Raw genomic sequence first — 22,944 nt, 5'->3', positions numbered from 1 at the left:
TTATTCTTGAGATGGTCTCTAAATTCAGGTGGAATATACTCAAGGTCATACTTTGGCTCTCATGGACTTGTTCTAATTTTGTTAAGTTTCAACTTGAACTTGGTCATGAGCAATTGGTGTTATGTTCCAGTTGGCCCCTGGCCATGTCCTGACTGTGATATTGAACTTTTCCATTCTCTCTTCCCACAGATGTAGTGGATTTGATTCCTGTGTATTCCGTCTGGCAAGGTCCACGTGTATAGTTGCCGTTTACGTTATTGAAAAAAGGTATTTGCAGTGAAGAAGTCATTGGTCTTGCAAAATTCTGTCATGCAATCTCCGACATCCTTTCTATCACCAAGGCTGTATTTTCCAACTACCAATCCTTCTTCTTTGCAGCTTTCACATTCCAGTCACCAGTAATTTACTGTTGCATCCTGATTGCATGTTCGATCAATTTCAGGCTGCAGAAGTTGGTAAAAATCTTCAATTTCTTCATCTTTGGCCTTGGTAGTTGGTGCATAAATTTGAATAATAGTCATATTAACTGGTCTTGCTTATAGGTATATGGGTATTTTCCTATCACTGACAGCATTGTACTTCAGGATAGATCTTGAAATGTTCTTTTTGACGATGAATGCAACACCATTCCTCTTCAACTTGCCATTCCTGGCATAGTAGACCGTATGATTGTCCAATTCAAAATGGCCAATACCAGCCCACTTCAGCTCACTAATGCATAGTATATTGATGTTTATGCATTCCACTTCATTACCGTTAACATTAAACATCTACATATATGTATACATATAGAGGCAGTCTCTGGGTTGGGGGCATCCAGCTTACCTACAACCCATGGTTATGAACCAACCCCCATAAAAAAAAAAAAATACAACCTAGTATATTAAAAATTACAGACACATAGAATGATTCAGGAGCCCTGGTGGTGCAGTGGTTAAGAGCTCAGCTGCTAACCAAAAGGTCGATAGTTCCTGCCCACCAGCGGCTCCTCAGAAACCCTATGGGGCAGTTCTACTCTGTCCTACAGGGCCAATATGAGTCAGAATCGACTCGATGGCTAGAGGTTTGGTTTTTTTGTGTGTGTGGTTTACAATGGTTAATAATAAACTGGTACTACTTGGCGATGCCCATCAAAACATTATTACTATTACTGTATAATTATGTTAACTATGTTTTAGTGTATCTGAAATTATTTCTTTAATTTTTTTGTGCATAGAAAGGTACAGCATATTCTGTATACTAAGACAAACATTTGACTGACTGGTGTTAGATACGGACTATACCTAACTGTTCTGACTTAGGTACAAATTTGACTTAAAGACAGACTTAGGAACAGAACTCATTTGTAATCTGGGGACTGCCTGTATTTTACTTTCTGAACAATTAGAAAATAAGTTCCAGACCGTATGTCATTTCACCCCTAATGATTTTAGCATGTGTCCTATAAAAAGCAAGGGTATTCTCCTACAGAACTAAAATACCACTATCATTTGTCGTTGTTGTTGGTAGTTGCCATCAAGTCGGTTCTGACTCATAGTGACCCTGTGTACAACAGAACGAAACCCTGCCCCGTCCTGTGCCATCCTCACAATTGTTGCTGTGTTTGAGCCCATTGTCACAACCACTGTGTCAATCCATCTCATTCAGGGTTTTCCTCTTTTTCGCTGACCCTCCACTTTATCAAGCATGATGTCCTTCTCCAAGGATTGGTCCCTTCTGATAACATGTCCAAAGTATGTGAGACGAAGTCTTGCCATCCTCGCTTCTAAGGAGCATTCTGGGTGCACCACTGTCATATATGAGCAATTTCACATTGATTGAAAAATGTCAGATACACAGTCTACATTCAAACATACTCAATCTGTAAGTGGTAATTAAGGTCGACCTTCATTTGCAAATTCACCTCCTCACTAAAATTTGTCACCCCAAAATCCATACTAGCCGCACTTTTGGGGTCATTCATGTGCAAGGCCAGAGCAGTAAAAAACTTGAGACACCTGGCTGAGATGGAACAAGGCGGCGCTCTGCCTTCTTGCTTCAGCTCTCGTGCTGCAAACAAGCATCCTGTTCTCCACCTATTTAGTGCTGCGTTTTTCACATTTTTGTGCTTTTTGGTGGTGGTTTTGCTGCTTAAATAAACCCTGAGCGTAGCACTGAGGTGCTGTCTAGTGTTCCTGAGCACAGGAAGGCTGCGATGTGCCTTAAGGAGAAAATACCCGTGTTAGATAACCCTCCTCCAGGCCTGAGTTATGGCACTGTTGGCTGTGAGTCCAGTGTTAACCAATCAACAGTATATATTAAATAAGGTGTCATAAACAGAAATCCACATAAACGAGGTTCCATGTTGGGCGACCGATGAGAATGTTGTGACCAGAGACTCGCAGGAACCTACCTGCATTTCCCCTGGAGCAGTGGACCAGCACTCGCTAATTCAGTGTTTGCCATGACTTTATGGGACATAACTGCCACAAATAACGAGAAACAAATGTGTAACTTTTTGGGTCCAAGACCCAAATGATGTTCGCACACAGCATTTGATTGCCGTCTCTCTTTAATCTCCGTGAACCTCCAACCTTTCAGTTAGCAGCCGAGCATTTTCACGGGTTGCACCACCCAGGGACACCTAGAGATAGAAATAGAGATTATGTATGTATTATGAGTGTGTGTGTACACACATATGTACTCAATATATATACACACGCATAAGGCGCCCTGGCGATGCAGTTGTTAAGTGTTTGGCTGCTAAACAAAAGGTTGTGGTTCAAACCCACCAGCGACTCTGCAGAAGGAACACCTGGAGATCTATTTCTGTAAAGGTTACAACCAAGAAAACCCAGGGGGGCAGTTCCACTCTGTCACATGGGGGTGTTAGGAGTTAGAATCCACTCAACGTCACCCAACAACAACAACAATTATATATATATAAACGATATGGGTGTATGTGCATATACAGAGGAAGAGAGACTGATTTTAAGGAATTGTCTCATATGAGTGTGGGTCCTGGCACGTCCAGCATTCACAGTTCAGAAGGCAGGCTAGAAACACCAGTGGTCTTGAGTCCAAAGTCCATAGCCATGCTGCTGTCGTTGTTAGGTGCCGCTGCATTGGTTCCATAGCGACCCCGATGTACAAGAGAATGAAACACTGCCTGGTCCTGTGCCATCCTCACAATCGTAATGCTTGAGCATTGTTGAAGCCACTGTGTCAATCCATCTCTTTGGAGGTCTTCTTCTTTTTCGCTGGCCCTCTACAGACAATGTTCTGCTGCTATTCATAAGGTTTTCACTGGTTAATTCTTTTCAGAATGAGACCAATGGGCCCTTCTTCCTAGTCTGTCTTAGTCTGGAGGCTCAGCTGAAACCTCTTCTCCATGGATGAGACTGCTGATATTTGAATACCAGAGGCATATCTTCCACCTTCACAGCAACACACAAGCCCCCACAGTATGACAAACTGACAGACGCATGGGGTAGGCAGTGGGCTGGAAACTGGCAGGGTTTCTGTGTCACAGTCTTGAGGCAGAATTCCTTCTCAGTGGGACCTCAGTTTTTGCTCTTAAGGCCTTCTACTGATTGACGAGGCCCACACACAGATGGAGGGTGATCTGCTTTACCTCAGCCAATTGATTATAGACATGAATCCCATCAGCAAAATGCCTTCACAGCAAACCTAGACTGGGCACCTCTGCCCAGCCAAGGGGGCACATGAAATTCCCCATTGCAGTCACCTGTTGCTTCTCAGAGACAGCTCCATAGGTGAGAGCTTTTATTGGCATTGTGTTCAGTCATTTTTGCCTTGAGATGACACTCCACCTTCAAAGGCGGGGATTGGCTGGGCGAGATTGCTGTGCTCATGGTCTTGTGGGGAGCCTTGTGTTTCTGAGCCCCTGGAGCGCTCTCCCGAGCCCCTCTACTTCTCAAATGTGAGAGAGAGCACTCAGTCTCCATGTCCTTCAGTGTTGCCGAGGTGTCAGCCCCTGGCGCATCCCCACACTCAGAAGCCTGAATCCAGATGTATGTGCAGCGGAAACACCTTCTCCAGGACAATGCTCACAGGTGAACACATGGCCACTCCCTCCACGTCGATGAGTAAGGTTTCTGACCCAAGAAGCTCCATTAATTTCTGTACCTGTTCACCTGTGCTGGTCTCTTCTACTTTCTGATCCTCCCATTATTCATGAAGTCTGCTCTCTTGACCGCTTTTCTAGTCCGTTGGTTCTGCTTTCTCTCATGTCATCCGTTGGTGAAGTTCAGCCGATGCCAGGCCAGTGAGCCTGAGAGATGCTGGCTCAGCACCTCCTCCTGCTCTTGAGACTCCACAGCGATCTCATGTCTTCAACCAGAGAGACAGGCCTGTGGGCTCTCACTTGTGCGGACACAGGCGTGTATGCTGTTTTTAACTGAGATCTGCTCTGAAAATCCTTGTTGTTGTTAGGTGCTATCGAGTCAGTTCCAACTCATAGTGACCCCATGTACAACAGAATGAAACACTGCCTGGCACTGCGCTATCCTCACAATCTTTGTTATGCTTAAGCCCATTGTTGCAGCCACTATGGCAGTCCATCTCATAGAGGGCCTTCCTCTTTTTTGCTGACCCTCTACTTTACCAAGCATGATGTCCTTCTCTGGGAACTGATTCCTGATGACAACCTGTTAAAAGTATGTGAGACATAGTCTCACCATCCTTGCTTCTAAGGAACATTCTGGTTGTACTTCTTCTAAGACAAATTTGTTCGTTCTTTTGGCAGTCCATGGTATATTCAATATTCTTCTCCAACACCACAATTCAAAGGCATCAATTCTTCTTTGGTCTTCTTTTTTCATCGTCCATCTTTCATGTGCACAGAAGGTGATTGAAAATTCCATGGCTTGGGTCACGTGCACCTTAGTCTTCAAGGTGACATCTTTGCTTTTCAACACTTTAAAGAGAGGTCTCTTGCAGCAGATTTGCCTAATGCAACGTGTCTTTTGATTTCATGACTGCTGCTTCCATGGGTGTTGATTGTGGATCCAAGTAAAATGAAATCCTTGGCAACTTCGATCTTTTCCCCATTTACCATGACGTTGCTTATTGATCCAGTTGTGAGGATTTTTGTTTTCATTATGTTGAGGTGTAATCCATACTGAAGGCTGTGGTCTTTGATCTTTATCAGTAAGTGCTTCAAGTCCTCTTCACTTTCAGCAAGCAAGGTTGTGTCATCTGTATAACACAGGTTGTTAATGAGTCTTCCTCGAATCCTGATGCCTCGTTCTTCATATAGTCCAGCTTCTCGGGTTATTTGCTCAGCATACAGATTAAATAGGAGTGGTGAAAGAATACAACCCTGATGCACACCTTTCCTGACTTTAAAACACGCAGTATCCCCTTGTTCGGTTTGAACGCCTGCCTCATGATTTGTGTACAGGTTCCTTATGAGCACAATTAAGTGTCCTGGACTTCCCATTCTTCCCAGTGTTGTCCATAATTTTTTTATGATCCACACAGTCGAATGCCTTTGCATAGTTAATGAAACACAGGTAAACATCTTTTTGATATTGTCTGCATTCAGCCACAATCCATCTGACATCAGCAATGATATCCCTGGTTCCTCGTCCTCTTCTGAATCTGTCTTGAATTTCTGGCAGTTCCCTGTTGACACACTGCTGCAGCCGCTTTTACTTGTATGTGATATTAATGATATCTTTTGATAATTTCTGCATTTGGTGAGATCACCTTTCTTGGGAATAAGCATAAATATAGATCTCCTCCAGTTTGTTGGCCCAGTAGACGTCTTCCAGATTTCTTGGGATAGACGAGTGAGTATTTCCAGGACTGCTTCCGTTTGTTGAAACATCTCAACTGGTATTCCATCAATTCCTGGAGCCTTGTTTTTCACCAATGCCTTCAGTGCAGCTTGGACTTCTTCCTTTAGTACTGTTGGTTCCTGCTCATATGGTACCTCCTGAAATGGTTGATTGTCAACTAATTCTTTTTGGTATAGTGACTCTGTGTATTCCTCCCATCTTCTTTTGGTGCTTTAAGAGTCGTTTAATATTTTCCCTATAAAATCCTGTTGCAGTCAAGTCGATTCTGACTCACAGCAACCCTATAGGACAGAGTAGAACTGCCCCATAGGGTTTCCAAGGAGTGCCTGGTGGATTCAAACTGCTGACCTTTTGGTTAGCACCTGTAGCTCTTAACCACTACCCCACCAGGGTTTCCATTTTCCCTATAGAATCCTGCAGTATTGCAGCTCGAGGGCTTGAATTTTTTCTTCAGTTCTTTCAGCTTGAGAAACACAGAGCATGTTCTTCCCTTTTGGTCCATCTCCAGGTCTTTGCACATGTCATTATAATATTTTGTCTTCTTGAGCCATCCTTTGAAATCTTCTTTTATTCATCTCTTTTACTTCATCATTTCTTCCTTTCGCTTTAGCTACACTATGTTCAAGAGCAAATTCTGAAAATCCTTAGCTGTACCTTTTATTGGTCATCTTACTGCTTTTCCTTCTGCGCTTCCTTGAGAGCCCGGAGTAGAGTTTTCATCATTGGGACCTTCTTTCTGTAGTCTCTAATTTGTTCTTCCCTGGAGATGTTCCATTTTTCTGTTGGGGACAGAGTGTTTTTTAACAAATTGCTCGTTTTGGCCCTTTATCTGCTCACCGCTCTGTTGCTCTTTCCCTGGGTTTGAGGTGAGCCGGTGCTCTTGACCAAAGACCTCAGGAGCTGACAGCAAACACGTGTGAAGCTACAGAACGTCCGATGACACACCAAAGAGCTTTGGTTCCAGCTTAGGCTTGTACAGAGCTGAGAAATAAAGACTCTTGTCCTTAAGCACTAGTCTTCTACAGCACCAGTACTGGCACCAGTACCAGTACCAGTGCCAGTACCAGTGGCCACCAAGTTGACTCTGATTCATGGAGTCTTCAAGTGTGTCAGAGTAGAAATGTGCTCCACTGGGTTTTCACTGGCTGGTTTTCTGGAAATAGGTCACCAGGCCTCTCTTCTCCAGCACTTCTGGATGGACTGGAACCTCCAACCTTTTGTTTAGCAGCTGAGCACATTAGCCATCTGCACCACGCAGTGACTCCTATAATTGACTTACTAAATCTAAATCCAATCAATACATTTGTCTTCTGAAGTTTTGAGAATCTTAGAATATTTTAACTCTGTTTACCCCCTCCCAACTTGCATGTTATTCTTGTCATGTTTTTAATTCTATCTAGTTTTTTTTTTTTTTTTTTAGTTCGTCTGATCGTAATTTTTATTTTACTGACCACTTTCTTTGCTCTTCATTCCTTCTAGCATCAGGTCTTCCATTTGGAATCCTGGTCTGTATTGGCATTTACCTTCTTTCATCCCATTGAAAACACATTCCAGTGTTTTCTGGCTTCCACTGTTGTTGGTGGGAAGTCAGCTGTCACCTAACTGCTACTGCTTCAAAGGTATTCGTTTTTTTTTTTTTTGGAGGGGGGAGCCACTTTAAAGATTTTCCTCTTTATCTTAGGTTTACTACAGTTTTCATTATGTTGTGTATGAGTATACATTTCTTTTTATCTCTGCCTTGGAATTTGTTGAATTTCTTAAATACTTGGATGGATGCCTTTTGTTAGTTCCAGAAACTTCTTAGCTATTACCTCTTTGAATATGGCCCATTCCCCGCCCTGCTTTTGGGCCGTAATTAAACATATGTTGGAAGTTTTTAGTCTGTCCTCTCTCATAACCTCCCTTCTGTATTTTCCATCTTTTCTTTTACTTTGTGTTGCATTCTGGGTCATTTCTTCTGATCTGTCTTCTAGTTCATGAAGGTTCCCTTCTACTGTGTTTAATATACTGCCAAACCCATCCATGGAGGGTTTTTTTTTCCTGTCTTTTGAATTCTTAATATAATTATAGTTTTCATTTCTAGACATTTTATTTGGTTGTTTTACAAATTTTCAATATTTTTTATAGTTTTCTATTCCTTTCAGATATTTTTAAAATAATTTTTATTGTGCTTTGAAAGTTTACAAATCAAGTCAGTCTCTCACACAAAAACCCATATACACCTTGCTACACACTCCCAATTACTCTCCCCCTAATGAGACAGCCCGCTCCCTCCCTCCACTCTCTCTTTTCGTGTCCATTTTGCCAGCTTCTAACCCCCTCCACCCTCTCCTCTCCCCTCCAGGCAGGAGATACCAACATAGTTTCAAGTGTCCACCTGATCCAAGAAGCTCACTCCTCACCAGCATCCCTCTCCAACCCATTGTCCAGTCCAATCCATGTCTTCTTTCAGATGCTTTTAAGCTCATCATTTCTTTCTTTAAACATAATTAGTGTAACTATTTTATAATATGATGAACCCTTTTTTTCAAGTATCTGTGGTCTGTTTTAACTGTCTGTTGTCTCTGCTTGTTCTTCCTCATGGTGCCTATTTCCTTGTGTGCTTTGTTATCTTTGGTAGTATGCGGCTCATTGCCATTGAAGAATTATTTGTGGGGATTCTGAGAGGCTGAGGGTGAAGGTTCCTTCCCCCAGAGAGGATTCACATTTGCTTCTGCTAGGTGGCTGTGGATCCTACCAGTCTGGAAGCATCCAGACCAAGTTCATGGCCTTGACTTTCTATGAACCACACAGGGAACGAGAACCTACTCTGCAGTCAGCACAAGGGCCAATCCATGGTCACAATTTATCGGTAGAAAGTTTTTCTTTTTCCCTTTCTTTTTCTCTCTTGTTCTGTTCAGCACTAAGACAACTTCCCCTGCAGTCTTTTGGGATGGGTGAGAATCAGGCTTATTTCCGGTTCACCCTTACCCAGAGGATGTAGTCCTGTGGGAAGGATCTCCTGTTAGATTCCTCACCTTGAGCAAGTTGTTGAAGCCCAAAGCTAACTCTTCTTGGTGTGGCACGTGCCGTCTGGGCAAGAGTGGCTCTGGTCATGGTGCTGGCCCTGCCCCCCATGGCACTGAGTTTCTCCAAATTGAGCCTTCATTTCTTTTCTCTCTTGGCATTCTTCAATGCTTTTAGTTTTGATTTTTTTGTCCAGCAATTCTCACTGTTTTCAGTGGGCATGGGACCAAATAGCCTAGTTCCCCTTCACAGGACAGAAGCCTTTTCCCCTGTCTTTACTCAGGGTTTGGCTCCACTTCTCCACCAACCATTAATCCTGCTCTTGCCAGGGCCCATAAAGCCCTCCCCATTGCCCGCCCAGTGGTCAGTTCTCACAGCTCCTGCTTATTCAGCCTCTGGCATGACCCTGTCTCTTTGGTGCTCCTCTTCCTCCTCACCACCCCCTCAGGCCTCCTTTCCTCACCGCCTTCCCCCCCCGCGCCCCGCCACCGGGTTCCTTTCCTTCGCCTCCCCTTCCTGACCTGGCATGCAAGGATCCCCGGCTCAGTCCTGACATTCCTCTCTCCAGACTGCCTTTCTGGGGAAGTCATCCAGATTGATGGCTCACATTCCATCTGCAGCTTCATTTCCTGCCAGAGCTCACCCTGAACCTATTCTCATCTGTCTGGCCACCCCTGGGCAGCACCATGGAGCTGTCTGAAAGACTCTCAAACTGAATACTTAGAGTCCAAATCGACTCCTGAGAGTCCTGCCAAACCTGTTTCTCCCAGCCCCCATCTCGGTGAACAGTGGCCGGTGCTTCCTGCTGCTTTTGCCTCCTTGTGCTCTCACCTCCTTCTTTCCTTCATACCCCATGTTTGAACCATCCTTAACTGCATCTTCAGAGCTGGTCCCTTCTCTGACTGCCTGCCACTGCCCTGTTGTTCCTGCACACCTGGCTGGCCTTGGCCTCTGCACTTGCTGGATCTTCTCTGGAGCACTCTTCTCATGTCCTGTAACTCTCTCACTTCCTTCCATCTGACTCTGAAAGGCCATGTGAAGGACCACCCCGGCCCACATAAGCCTGCCGGGCACTGGCCTGAAGGTATTCCAGCCCTGCCACATGCTGACACGTGCCCTTGTTTCCTCATTTCCTTTCGGCCTTGCTTCTCCATGGTGCTCCCCAGGGCGGGGGCTCTGCTGATGCCTCACCAGCACGTGGGGCATTGCTACCTCGTGGAAGCTCAGCAAATGTTTGTTGAATGCATTAATAAAAAAATAGACCAAACCAGTTGTGATGGAGTCAATTCCAACTCATGATGACCTCATGGGTGTCAGAGTTGAACTGCTCCATAGAGTTTTCAATGGCTGATATTTTGGAAGGCCTTTCTTCTGAGGTGCCTCTGGTGGACTTGAACCTCCAACCTTTAGGTTAGCAGGTGAATGTGTTAACTGTTTGCAACATCCAGAGACTCCAAGTGCATTAAGAGCCCAGTAAAACTTCAGCACTGACTCTGCTAAGAGAATTCCGTTCTGACCCGTCTCTAAGGACTTGCCACAAGACTGCTCCACACACCTGGGTCCTTCCTTTCTGTCTGACTACTGTTCACCTTCCCAAGCACTTTGGGATGATTTTCAGGTGACCACTTTCTTAATCTGAGACACAAGCAGGCAGCGGGTGTCCCCACGTGGCACCCCTCCCACCCGTGGCAAGGACTCTGTCCACACAGGTTGGGCTCTTGTCCTGCTCTCAAGGCACCTGTCTGGGGGCTGCTGACCACGTCTCATCTGGCCTTGTGTCCCCTTGTCCTGCATGCCAACGTGGTGTTGTCTGACCTTTTGTAGGTTGTCCTGGCTTCGCTGAAGTTCTGCAGGCTTTCACGTCCTGCAAGAAGATGCTGGGCGAGATCCTGTCTGCCTTCGAGTTCATGGACGCCGAGTGCATGCGGCTGGTGGGGCAGCACCTGCACCTTGCCTGCCCTGTCCGAGGTACTGACCCGCAGGGCACAGAGACACCGCTGCTGCCACCCTTTCTGCCTGCCACACACCGGACCACCCAGAGTCCGGAGACTTTGTCCCATCTTCAAGGTCAGGAGGCAGTCGCAGCACCATAACCCTGGTTATTGTTACCATTACCAGCTGCCATCAAGTCGATTCTGACTCATTGAGACCCTCTATGAGCTGGTAGTCACTGTAATCAGATGAGTAGGGAATTCTTGGTTGCATTCATTTTAAAACACTCCCTCTGCATTAGTTTAGCTGAGTGCTGCCGGTTGTGCCATTGCTCTGGGTCTTTGGGACAGCTGCAGCGTGTCCATCAGAAACGTTTGCCCCAAGGACAGGCCTGCCCGTCTTCTCACCTAGTAGCATCGTCCAGGAGGTGCGTAGGCTGTGGTCTTGGCGTCGCTTTCTGAGTGAGCAGATAAAAGCCCGGCACAGCCAGCCCTCCTGTCCCCTGAGTGGGGAGTGTAGACCAATCCACTGCTTTGGAAAGCAGGTTGGCTTTATGAATGTAGAGTCTTCAAAATGTTCACCTGTAGGTCTAGGCAATTACTATTCTGGAAATCTGCCCTCAAGAACTAATCCTAAATATGGAGCAATCCTTATATCCTAAATTTCGAACGAGGTGCTGTTTTTAATGTAATAAAAAAGAAAACAACCTAAATATCCAATGGTAAAGAAATAAGCCAGGATACAACCATTGGACAGATGGTGGGTCTGCTGGGTGGGGGAGGGGGCTGCTGGGTGGATGGGGGTCTGCTGGGTGGGGGAGGGGTCCGCTGGGTGGGCGGGTGGGGGTCTGCCGGGTGGGTAAGGGTCTGCTAGGAGGGTGGGCGGGGTTCTGCCGGGGGGACAGGTGGGGGTCTGCTGGGGGGGTGAGGGTCTGCCAGGGCAAGGGTGGGTGGGGGTCAGCCAGGTGGGTGAGGGTCTGTTGAGGGGTGGGAGAAGTCTGCCGGGTGGGTGAGGGTCTGCTGGAGGGGCACCATGTGGCCAGTGGGCATCGTGTTAGGAAAGCTTCTCTTAACATCATGTTTTGGGGAAAGACCAGGGCACGGCTCTGTCCTTCATTAGGTTTGTGGTTTGGCAAATCTCCTTGCCTGTACAGAAGAAAGACAGGAAGGACCTAAGTTGAAATATGAACAGGGGCTGTTTTTGGCAAATCCTAGGTAGAGCCGGCGGATTCTCAGCCCGTGTGCCCCGTCTATCAGTGCAGGCTTGTGCATTGCCGTGCTGCTGGCTAGGCTTCAGCAGAGCTTCTAGATGAAGATGAGCTAGGAAGAAAGGCCTTGCGACCTCGTTCTGAAATCGGTCAGTGAGAACCCTGAGTCTCAGTGGTCCAGACCACAACCCGTCACGGGGACGATGCAGGACGGGGCAGCGTTCTGTTCACCGTGCACAGGGTCATTGTGAGTCAGGGGCCCATTCGAATGACAACTGAGGACAACAACAACATTTTTGGCAAGCTGGGAGATTTTTCTTTTTCAATTTTACTTTTTTTTGTTTTCTAAATCTCTTTTATATGCATATTTTACTTCTACAATGGGAAAAAGAGCCAGTGACTTACCAAAACCTCCTAGGGTCCTGTGGGACCTGTGACATGTTCAAGAGCAGAATTTCTGTGTCAGCGAGGAAAAATGGCAGCGTCTGAACTGTGGGGTCATTGTAGGAGGGTATCACGTTTTCCTGGGAGAAATCTCAACAGAATGCTGCAGGAGAGGACTGTGCATCAGTACGCTCTCATCTGTTGATTTCAATCCATGTAGAAAAGAAACTCACGGGAGGCTTGAAAAAAAAAAAAACTTACTAAGTTTAATACGTTAAGTATATATTTATATAAATATGCTAATGTTTAAAATATTAAAAACATTCACAGTAGCCTTGAAAAAAATAAATTCACTGAGTTTAATATGTTAAATATATATTTAAGTAAAATATTCTAATTTTTAAAAAATATTAAAAACATTTCTAAATAACTTAGTAATGCATGTTTCAATTTTTAAACTTTCCAAGTAGTTTAAATATAAAAATAGTTTAAAAATAACTTTTTAAATTAAGAAAAACAGACAATGAGGTAAAAAGTATGACCTTTTGCATGAGGTATTCCAGCCTCGGGGGCCATAGACCCTCTAACCCCATTCTCCCAGCGTCTCCCTGTGACTGCCATGTGGTCATGGTGGAGTCAGCCCATTGGAAGGAAGCTCCCTAGGCCAGGAACCCACTGTGAGGGGTGACGGAAGGGGGGGGGCTTCATAATGTCACTTTTGGGGTTGGGTGTGGATTTACAGGGGGTTCCTTTTCTGATGAGGACTCCCCCCCGCTCACGTGAGAAGTTTGTTGGATCCACACAGTAAGAGGCCTGTAGACAGGTGTCCTGGATGGGCACAGCAGCCCCATGTGGTCATCGTGACCCAGAGCCCTTCCATCCAGCACCCGCTCTCCAGGTGGAGTTTACCCTCATGGCTGCAACTGTGCACGGCCAGGTATTTATGCGGCTATGGAGTTGTATGTAAGGTGTCTTTCCCATGTGGAGGCTGCTTTAGGGTTGGGTATGGTCATGATGTAATAGTTGTGAATTGGGGAACATACCAAGGTGAGGATTTTGAGGTAAGAGGCTGAAACAATTCAGGGGTGTAAACTGTTTGATGCTTCCTATGGAAGAGTTGATGAGTCATCCAGGAAGTTCCTGAGATGATCTTTGACCTTCCTGGAAAGACTTACCTTTTCCACTGTCTGACGTTCAGCCAGAGCGAGGGCTTCCTGCCCCCAGAGACTTCCGCTGGCATTAAGGGAGAGTAATGGATGCTAAGGCCTAGAGATGCTGGGGTTGGGGGGTGTGCGAGGTGGTGTGAGGGACACAGGGGTGGATTTTAAAGAGCTGCTCTGGCCTCTGACCTCTGATCCATGCCCAGACCTCGGCTCACTGGCTTTTCTTGTTCATTCCAGAAAGTCCGTTCTACGTCTTGGTGGAGACCTCAGGCTCCAGTGGGGAGCATGATGGCGAGAAGCTGGACGGCTTTCTGGAGCACGCCATGGGCTCTGGCATGGTGACTGATGGGACTGTGGCTACAGACCAGAGGAAGATGAAGGTGCTCTGAGGGCTGCTTTACGTGCCCTTGGGTCCCTCCTTCCCTTTCCAACCGCTCCACCCTCATCTGGGGACCCCTAGAAGGTACAGCCAGTCCAGCATGGGCAGTGCAGGCACTGCTGAGTCTGACTGGATCCTCGGCTTTGATGGGGTCTGGGCTGGATGGGAAAACCAAGCTCACTACCGTTAAGTTGATTTTGACTCATAGCGGCCCTGTAGAACAGAGTACACTGCCTCATAGGATTTCCAAGGCTGTCATCTTTATGGAAGCTGACTGCCACGTGTTTCTCCGCAGAGCAGCTGGTGGGTTCAAACCACCAACCTTTCGGTTAGCAGCCGAGTGCTTTAACCACTGTGCTACCAGGGCTCCTGGGCTGGAAGGGAACCTGGGACCATCGTCCAGTCTCCCACCTAGTCTCCAAGCCGCAGTGGGAAGGGTGGACAGCAGGTGGCCGGAGTGCAGCGGGAGAGGCCCCTGATGGTGGGGCGGGCATTTGAAATGGAAGGTGCTGGATTTTGGCCCATCTCAGGATAAGTGGGAGGTCGAAGGTGAGGTCAGGTCCCAAGCTTGAGCCCCTGGCTACTCTCAAGGTTCTGAACATTCACTCTCTTTTCCTACTTTATTACAAAAACTTTAACAGTTAACTTGCTTTTTTTTTTCCCGTCCAAGATGAGGGCCAAGCCCCGACTTCCACCGTGGCTCAAATCCTCATCTCCCCCTGCCCCCTTAGTCAGTCCCACACTTCTGGTCACTCCCACCAGCACCCAGTCATGGGCTTTTCCTTCCCCCACATTCCCCCACCTCTCCCCTCACCCCCACCACCTCCCATGTTTCCCCCACCTCTCCCCTCACCCCCATGTCCCCCAACCCCCACATCTCCCCTCCCCCTACCTCCTCCATGTCTCCCCCACCTCTCACTTCAACCCCTACCTCTTGACCCCACCCACCTCCCCCCACTGCGTCTGCTCTTGTCGAGAATCCCAGGGCTGGTCCATGCCACCTGGAGCCTCCATTCCTGGCCCCTCTGCCCTGCCTCTACTCCCTCAGTACCTGCAGGGCCCCCACACCCCTTGGTTTTCTAGGTTCATGCCTGTTGGGCTCCACGCTCACTCTCAAGTCTCCCCTCCATGGGTTTAGACGCTTTGGCACCCTGAATCTCCTGCCTGGCCCTTCTGCGCCCGGCCAAGCCCCTTCCCTCCTCAGTACCTGAGTGCTGTCTGTAGGGCCAGCAGAGTCCCAGAACATGGTCCTGTGGCTCCTTCCATTGCAGGCCCCCCAACCCCCCTACAAACACTCTTCTATCTGGAACTCCAAGACTTGGGTGTTAGGCCTCTGGACGACCTCCACTTGTCTTATGTTTTCTCTTCTCTTGCCTATTTACTCATTTTGTTTTCTTTCTAGAAGATTTCCTTTTTTTTTCTCCCAATCCTTCTACCAAGTTATTTTGTTTTATCATTTTGTTGTTAAGTGCTGTTGAGTCGGTTCTGACTCATAGTGACCCTATGGACAAAAAACAAAACACTGCCCGGTCCTGCGCCAATCGTTGTTATGCTTGAGCTCGTTGTTACAGCCACTGTGTCAATCCATCTCATTGAGGGTCTTCCTCGCTTTCACTGACTCTCTACCTTACCAAGCATGATGTCCTTCTCCAGGGACTAATCCCTCCTGACAACACGTTCAAAGTATGTGAGATGAAGTTTTGCCATCCTTGCTTTTAAGGAGCATTCTTGCTGTACTTACTCCAAGACATATTTGTTCCTTCTTCTGGCAGTCCATGGTATATTCAATATTCTTTGCCAACACCACAGTTCAAAGGTGTCAATTCTTCTTTGATCATTCTTCCTTATTCATTGTCCAGCTTTCGCATGCATATGAGGAGATTGAAAACACCATGGCTTGGATCAGGCACCGCTTAGTCTTCAAAGTGACATCTTTGCTTTTCAACACTTTAAACAGGTCTTCTACAGCAGGTTTGCCCAGTGCAATGCATCATTTGGCTTCTTGACTGCAGCTTCCATGGGTGTTGATTGTGGATCCAAGTAAAATGAAATCCTTGACAACTTCAATCTTTTCTCTGTTTATCATGATGTTGCATATTGGACTAGTTGTGAGGATTTTTGCTTTCTTTATGTTGAGGTGTAATCCATACTGAAGGCTATAGTCTTTGAAATCTTCATCAGTGTTTCAAGTCGTCTTCACCTTCAGCAAGCAAGGTGGGGTCATCTGCATATCGCATGTTGTTAATGAGTTTTTCTCCAATCCTGATGCCCTGTTCTTTTTCATATAGTCCAGCTTCTCACCTTATTTGCTCAACATACTGTGGTGAAAGGATACAACCCTGATGCACACCTTTCTTTACTTTAAACCACACAGTATCCTCTTGGTCTGTTTGAACATCTGCCTCTTGGTCTATGTACAAGTTCCTCATGAGGACAATTAAGTGTTGGAATTCCCATTCTTCACAATGTTATCCATAATTTGACATGATCCACACATTCGAATGCTTTTGCATAGTCAATAAAATGCAGGTAAACATCTTTCTGGTATTCTCTGCTTTTAGCCAAGATTCATCTGAGATCAGCAATGGTATCCCTCATTCCATGTCCTCTTCTCAGTCCAGGTTGAATTTCTGGCAGTTCCCTGTCGCTATACTGCTGCAACTGCTTTTGAATGATCTTCAGCAAAATTTTACTTGTGTGTGATATTAATGGTGTTGTTCCATAATTTCGGCATTCTGTAGGATCACCTTTCTTTGGAATGGCCAGGAAGCTGTCTTCCAAATTTCTTGACATAGATGAGTGAGTACCTCCAGTGCTACATCCATTGTTGAAACATTTCAGTTGGTATTCTGTCAATTCCTGGAGCTTTGTTTTTCACCATTCCCTTCAGTGCAGCTTTGACTTCCTCCCTCAGTACCATTGGTTCTTGGTAATATGCTAGGAAGAAGGACCTGGTGGCTTACTTCTGAAAAAATTAGCCAGTAAAAACCTGATGAATAGCAGTGTGGAACATAGTCTGGAAGATGAACCCCTGAGGTTGGACTCCAGGAATAGCAGTGTGGAACATAGTCTGGAAGATGAACCCCTGAGGTTGGAAGCCACTCAAAATACAACTGGGGAAGAGCTGCCTCCTCGAAGTAGAGTCGACTTTAATGACGTGAATGGAGTCAAGCTTTTGGGATCTTCGTTTCCTGATGTGGAATGACTCAAAATGAGAAGAAACAGCTGCTAACATCCATTAATAATTGGAACATGGAATGTATGAAGTATGAATCTAGGAAAATTGGAAGTTGTCAGAAATGAAATGGACTACAGAAGGCTCAATTTCCTAGGCATTAATGAGCTGAAATGTACTGGTATTGGCCATTTTGAACTGGACAGTCATATGGTCTACTATGCCAGGAATGACAAAGAGGGAATGGCGTCACATTCATTGCCAAAAAGAGCATTTCAAGATCTATCCTGAAGTACAAGGCTGTGTCAGTGATAGGGTAGTATCCATATGCCCACAAGGATGACCAGTTAACAAGACTATTATTCAAATTTATGCACCAATCACTAATGCCAAAGGTGAGGAAATTGAAGATTTTTACCAACTTCTGCAGTCTGAAATTGTTTAAACATGCAATCAAGATGTACTGATAATAACCGGTGATTGGAACGTGAAAGTTGGAAACAAAGGATTGGTAGTTGGAAAATGCGACCTTTGTGATAGAAGTGGCGCCTGAGATTAAATGATAGAATTTTGTAAAACCAACAACTTCTTCACTGCAAATACCTTTTCTCAACAACATAAACAGCGACTATACACATGGACCTCACCATGTGCAATACACAGTAATCAAATTGACTACATCTGTGGAAAGAGATGATGGAAAAGCTCAATATCATCATTGAGAACAAGGCCAGGGGCTGACTGCAGAATAAGCTGTCAATTGCTCATCTGCAAGTTGAAGAAAATTAGAACAAGTCCACAAGAGCCAAAATATGACCTTGAGTGTATCCCACCTGAATTTAGAGACCATCTCAAGAATAGATTTGACACACTGGACACTAATAACTGAACACCAGACGAGTTATGGAATGACATAAAGGAAATCATCCATGAAGAAAGCAAGAGGTCATTAAAAAGACAGGAAAGAAAGAAAAGACCAAAATGGATGTCAGGAGAGACTCTGAAACTTGCTCTTGAATGTCGAGTAGCTAAAGCAAAAGGAAGAAATGATGAAGTAGAAGAGCTGAACAGAAGATTCCAAAGGGCAGCTCAAGAAGACAAAGTAAAGTATTATGATGACACGTACAAAGACCTGGAGTCAGAAAACCAAAAGGGAGGAACAGGCTCAGCATTTCTCAAGCTGAAAGAACTGAAGAAAAAATTCAAGCCCAGAGTTGCAATATTGAAGGTTTCTAAGAATCGACTCAATGGCACTGGATTTACTGGGATAGGGAAAATATTGAATGATGCAGGAAGCCTCAAAAGAAGATGGAAGAAATACAGAGTCACTATACCGAAAAGAATTGGTCGACGTTGTTTTAGCTCGGATGAGTTTAATTTTGACGAGCTCTTTGGTCATTGCTTGTTTGCACGCTGTTCTTCTTTTACGGATGTGGTAGCCCATCCTGTCTGTCTTTCTCGAAGTCTGCTCCCTTCATTACAGTCTCGCTCTGTTACCGGAGAATGGCCTCGGTTCTTGTCTTCGGTGTAGGAAAGAATTCAAACACTGCGACAAACGGTGCCAAGCAAGCAGAGGTTTATTAGCAAGCTGGGGGTTAGTTGTAAAAGTCCACTTGACTAGGAAGCCTCAAGCAGGCTACTCAGGTAGAGAAAGAATCTGAGTGCCCCATAGACGTTTTCTAAGGGTTTTATACCCTTTTTTCTCTTTGTCTGTCTCTATTAACATTTAAAAGCCAGGACAAGACCCCCCTATGAAGACTATTTCCTTGGCTTAAGGTTTAATTACCAAGTTAGAGATCTTATCAAATTAGGGACTTTATCGAGTTAAGGATTTTATCAAATCAAAGACCCTTGTAAAGATCATTTCCTTGGCTTAAAGTTTAACTATGTAGGGACCATCTTATTGAGGAATGTCACCACCCCCTGCCTCTTCCTTTGTAGGGATTGTCTTATTGAGGAATGTCACCACCCTCTGCTTCTTCCTCTTCCCGAGTGCAAGGTCTCCCCCTCCCCCTTTTTTCTCTCCCAGGGTCTCCTTTTGGGGGCTGTCCTCAAATGTCTGCTGCCCACGGCCATTCACTCAGATTTCTGAGGAGGCATCCAAGGCTCGTGGGAGCTCTTGGGGACTGGGAGAGCCCTGGGGTGGTGGAAGGCAGGTTTCCCACTGAACTTTCTTGTTTTTCCGGAGACTTCTCCATGGCCCTGGCTTGGAGGGAAGGGAAGGGGGGCTGGCGTTTGCATTTGGACCACTTTTCTTTAAGCCCCTTGGGCTCCCAGAACCCCACTGGTGAACTGTGGTGGTGGGCAAGGGGGGTCTTTGCTTGCACCGCCTTTTGGAGGAAGTTTTTGACCAGCCCTCTGAGGTCAGCCCGAGGCCTGGGGGCTGTGGGGGGGAGGCAGCAGGGGGGTTCCCTGCTTCTAATGTCCCCCTCTGCAGACCCCAGTGTCTGCTCTGTGGGTCGGCGCTCTTCTCCTTCTGAACTCTGTTTTCCAAAGACTCGTTTGGCCTCCTGGTGTCCTCTGCAGCTCCTCCGCTCCCTGTTTTTGGATTTATGGCCTCTTCATTCCTTTACTGTTGTCTTTTAATGGAGTTTTTGGAGGGAGTGGAGCTAAAGGCATGTTTTCAACCTACCATCTTTACAAGGAGAAAACTCATCTATTTTGGTGTACAGTTGGGTGGTTCTGACAAATATGAATGCTCACACCTTTGTCAAGACACCAAATTTCCATCACTCCAGAAAGTTCCTATAAAAATGGTGTGAGGGTGGCATCATGTGACCTTCTCCATCTTCACAAGGTGGAAGGAGAATCAAGATTAACAGTCCAAGGCTGATTTCTATGAGGCGGAGTTCAGACATGCCTCCTCTCTCTGCCACCTTTACCAAGTCTGACACCAACTGTCCCTCCCACGTCACTCTCCCCTCTGCTGGGTTCGATAATTGACTGCAGTGGCCACACAGAACTCACAGACAATACTCACGATTATGGGGTTTATTAGGGAAGTAACAGGTTACAATTCAGGTTCAGGAACGCTCAGGATACAGTTCTTCCATTGGGGCAACCTCTTCTCAGCTGTGCCTGCAGGCATGCCTCTCTCTGGCCCTTTGGCCACTGCCCTGCTAGGGGAAGTGTTACAAAGCTCTTTTAGCTCTGCTGATAAATGCCCTCAGGTACCCCATCCCACCAGTAAGCCTCCGCCTGGAGGCACTTGGCTCTAGCTCAATGGGTTGGCAAACCTAGCTCCACCAAGTGCCTGGAGACACCCTACTCTGCCAACAAGCCTCCTGCCCGAAGGCACTCAGCGTTCTCACTCTGTTGGCTGGGAAGTCCACCATGCTATCTCCTGCCAGTTTCTCCTGCCCCACCGTTTCTCTTCTACTGCTTTGTCCGTCTTCAGTGTTACAGCTCTCTCTAGAGCTCCTGGTTCCAGGAGCTTCTCAGCACGAGGGTCCCAGATCCAAAGGACACACCCTGCTCTTGGCTTCTCTTCCTTGGTGGTGGTGAGATCCTTTTCCCACCTCTGGGATAGCACATTTTAAGCCTAGAGGGATGGCAAACTGACCAGTCCTCTTGGTGGGCCACAGTTACCCTATTTGCAGAGTTCCAGCCAGCCACTTGGGTGGGAGTTACAAGACCATGGAGAGAAAGGGCACACAAAAGCATTCCATGGCACTGCAGTTCCCTCGTGCCTCTTCCCAGTCACCGCCCCCACCAAGTGATGGCAGTTGTGATTACTGTCGCCATCAGAGTTCCCTGGCTGGGATATGTTAACTCCATCTCACCTTCTCGACAGACACTATGGGCCCTGCGTGAGAGGATCACGGAGGCACTGAGCCGGGACGGCTACGTGTACAAGTACGACATCTCCCTGCCAGTGGAGCGGCTCTATGACCTGGTAACGGACCTGCGTGCCCGCCTCGGGGCCAGTGCCAAGACCGTGGTGGGCTACGGCCACCTGGGTGAGCAGTCTGGGGCAGGAGGGGACCCTCTGGGTTGGCAGACCTGTCTCGGTCGGGCAGCGGATGCCGCTGGCACCAAGCCCACCGCATGGATGAGGCAAACCGCCGTGGTCGGAGGTGGAACAGGGAACCTGCTGTTTTACAATCAAGATTGTGCGATCAGTTGTTGTACAGTTAGTGTTGTTGTTGTTAGTTGCCATGGAGTTGACTCCAACTCGTGGAGACCCCATGCGTGCAGAGTAGAACCGAGCTCCACAGGGTTTTTAAGGCCTTTCAGAAGCAGATCGCCAGGCCTGCCTTTTGAGGTGCCTCTGGGTGGGTTTGAACCACCAACCCTTTGGTTAGTAGTCAAGTACTTAACCATTTGCTCTACCCAGGGATGGCTGAAAAATCAAGATTGAATGTTGAATACATTAAATGCTGCTTCTGCACCTATCGAAGCAACCAGGGGTTTGTTTTCTTCTGCTTTGTTAACACGGTAAATTATATCGATTGGTCTTTCCAAAGCCAAATGATTCCTGTATTCCCGGGATAAGCCCAGTTTGGTCACCGTCCTTTTATATCTTGTTTGATTCGTTTTGTGCATATTCTGTTCAGATTTCTTGCAGGTGTCTTTATGGATGGTATTATCTGGTGATAATCTTTTTTTGTCTATGTTGGACTTGGAAACCCCAGTAGCATAGTGGTTAAGAGCTACAGCTGCTAACCAAAAGGTTGGCAGTTCAAATCCACCAGGCGCTCCTTGGAAACCCAGTGGGGCAGTTTTACTCTCTCCTATAGGTTCCTATAGGGTCGCTATGAGTCGGAATCAACTCGACGGCACTGGGTTTTTTTTTTTTTTTATAGGTTCGCTATGAGTCAAAATTGACTCGATGGCTATGGGTTTGGTTTTGGTTTGGTGTTGGACTTTGGTATCAAAATCATAAAATGAGTTGCAGAATAGCCACTCTTCCAGTATCTCTGGAGGAATTAGTGTAAGTTCGGAATTACTTTTACCTTGAATGTTTGGTTATTGTTGTTGTTAGGTGCCGTTAAGTCGGTTCCAACTCACAGAGACTCTGTTTACAACAGATGAAACACTGCCTGGTCCTGCGTCATCCTCACAATCGTTGCTATGCTTGAGCCCCTTGTTGCAGCCGCTGTCAGTCCATCTCATTGAGGGTCCTTCTCTTTTTCTTATCTCTTTTTCTCTTGATCAGGTCTTCCAATTCTATGATCCTTTCAAAGAATCAGCACTTGTCTCTGTTGATCATTTCTGTTGTATGTTTTTTTACTTCATTAGTGCCTGCTTTTATCTTTATTCTTTCTTTCCTTCTTCATTTTTTTAAAGTTTGTTCTGTTCTTTTCCTAACTTTATATATTGAGCCTTTGGCTCACTGGTTTTATGCCTTTTCTTTTCTAAGTATCCAGATCTTTAAATTTATCTCTCAGTAGCACTTTAGCTGATCCCTCAAGTTTTTGTAGTTAGTGTCTTAGTTACCTAGTGCTGCTATACAGAAATACCACAAGCGGATGGCTTTAACGAAGAGAATTTTATTCTTTCACAGTTTAGGAAGCTAGAAGTCTGAATTCAGGGCACCAGCTCCAGGGGAAGGCTTTCTTTCTCTGTTGGCTCTGGAGGAAGGTCCTTGTCATCAATCTTCTCCTGGTCTAGGAGCTTCTCAGCACGGGGACCCCGGGTACAAAGGATATGCTATGCTCCTGGCACTTCTTTCTTGGTGAATGAGGTCCCCTTGTCTCTTTGCTCACTTCTTTCTTTTATATCTGAAAAGAGATTGACTCTAGATACAACCTAATCTTGTAGATTGAGCCCTGCCTCATTAGTATAACTGCCTCTAATCCTGCCTCACTAACATCACAGAGATAGGATTAACAATCACATAAGAAAATCACATCAGATCACAAAATGGTGGACAACCACACAATACTAGGAAT

The 22,944-nt window shown here is 46.1% G+C and overlaps 1 protein-coding gene across 4 annotated transcripts in view; it reads left to right on the top strand.

Annotated features, from left to right (window-relative positions):
* Nucleotides 1-22,944, top strand: part of D2HGDH (D-2-hydroxyglutarate dehydrogenase) — a 55,214-nt gene that overhangs the window by 22,837 nt on the left and 9,433 nt on the right. For 3 of the 4 annotated variants that reach the window (XM_064286352.1, XM_064286349.1, XM_064286350.1), the window contains 3 exons: nucleotides 10,635-10,778; nucleotides 13,734-13,876; nucleotides 20,844-21,009. In XM_064286352.1, the coding sequence (XP_064142422.1) occupies nucleotides 10,635-10,778; nucleotides 13,734-13,876; nucleotides 20,844-21,009 (453 nt within the window). The remainder of the gene's footprint in view (nucleotides 1-10,634; nucleotides 10,779-13,733; nucleotides 13,877-20,843; nucleotides 21,010-22,944) is intronic. The other variant, XM_064286351.1, reaches the window with a different exon arrangement.

This window comes from Loxodonta africana, chromosome 6 (assembly GCF_030014295.1).
Source record: "Loxodonta africana isolate mLoxAfr1 chromosome 6, mLoxAfr1.hap2, whole genome shotgun sequence".
NCBI lineage: Eukaryota > Metazoa > Chordata > Mammalia > Proboscidea > Elephantidae > Loxodonta > Loxodonta africana.
Note: the sequence above shows the minus strand (reverse complement) of the source record. Positions and strands in the feature narration are given on the sequence as shown.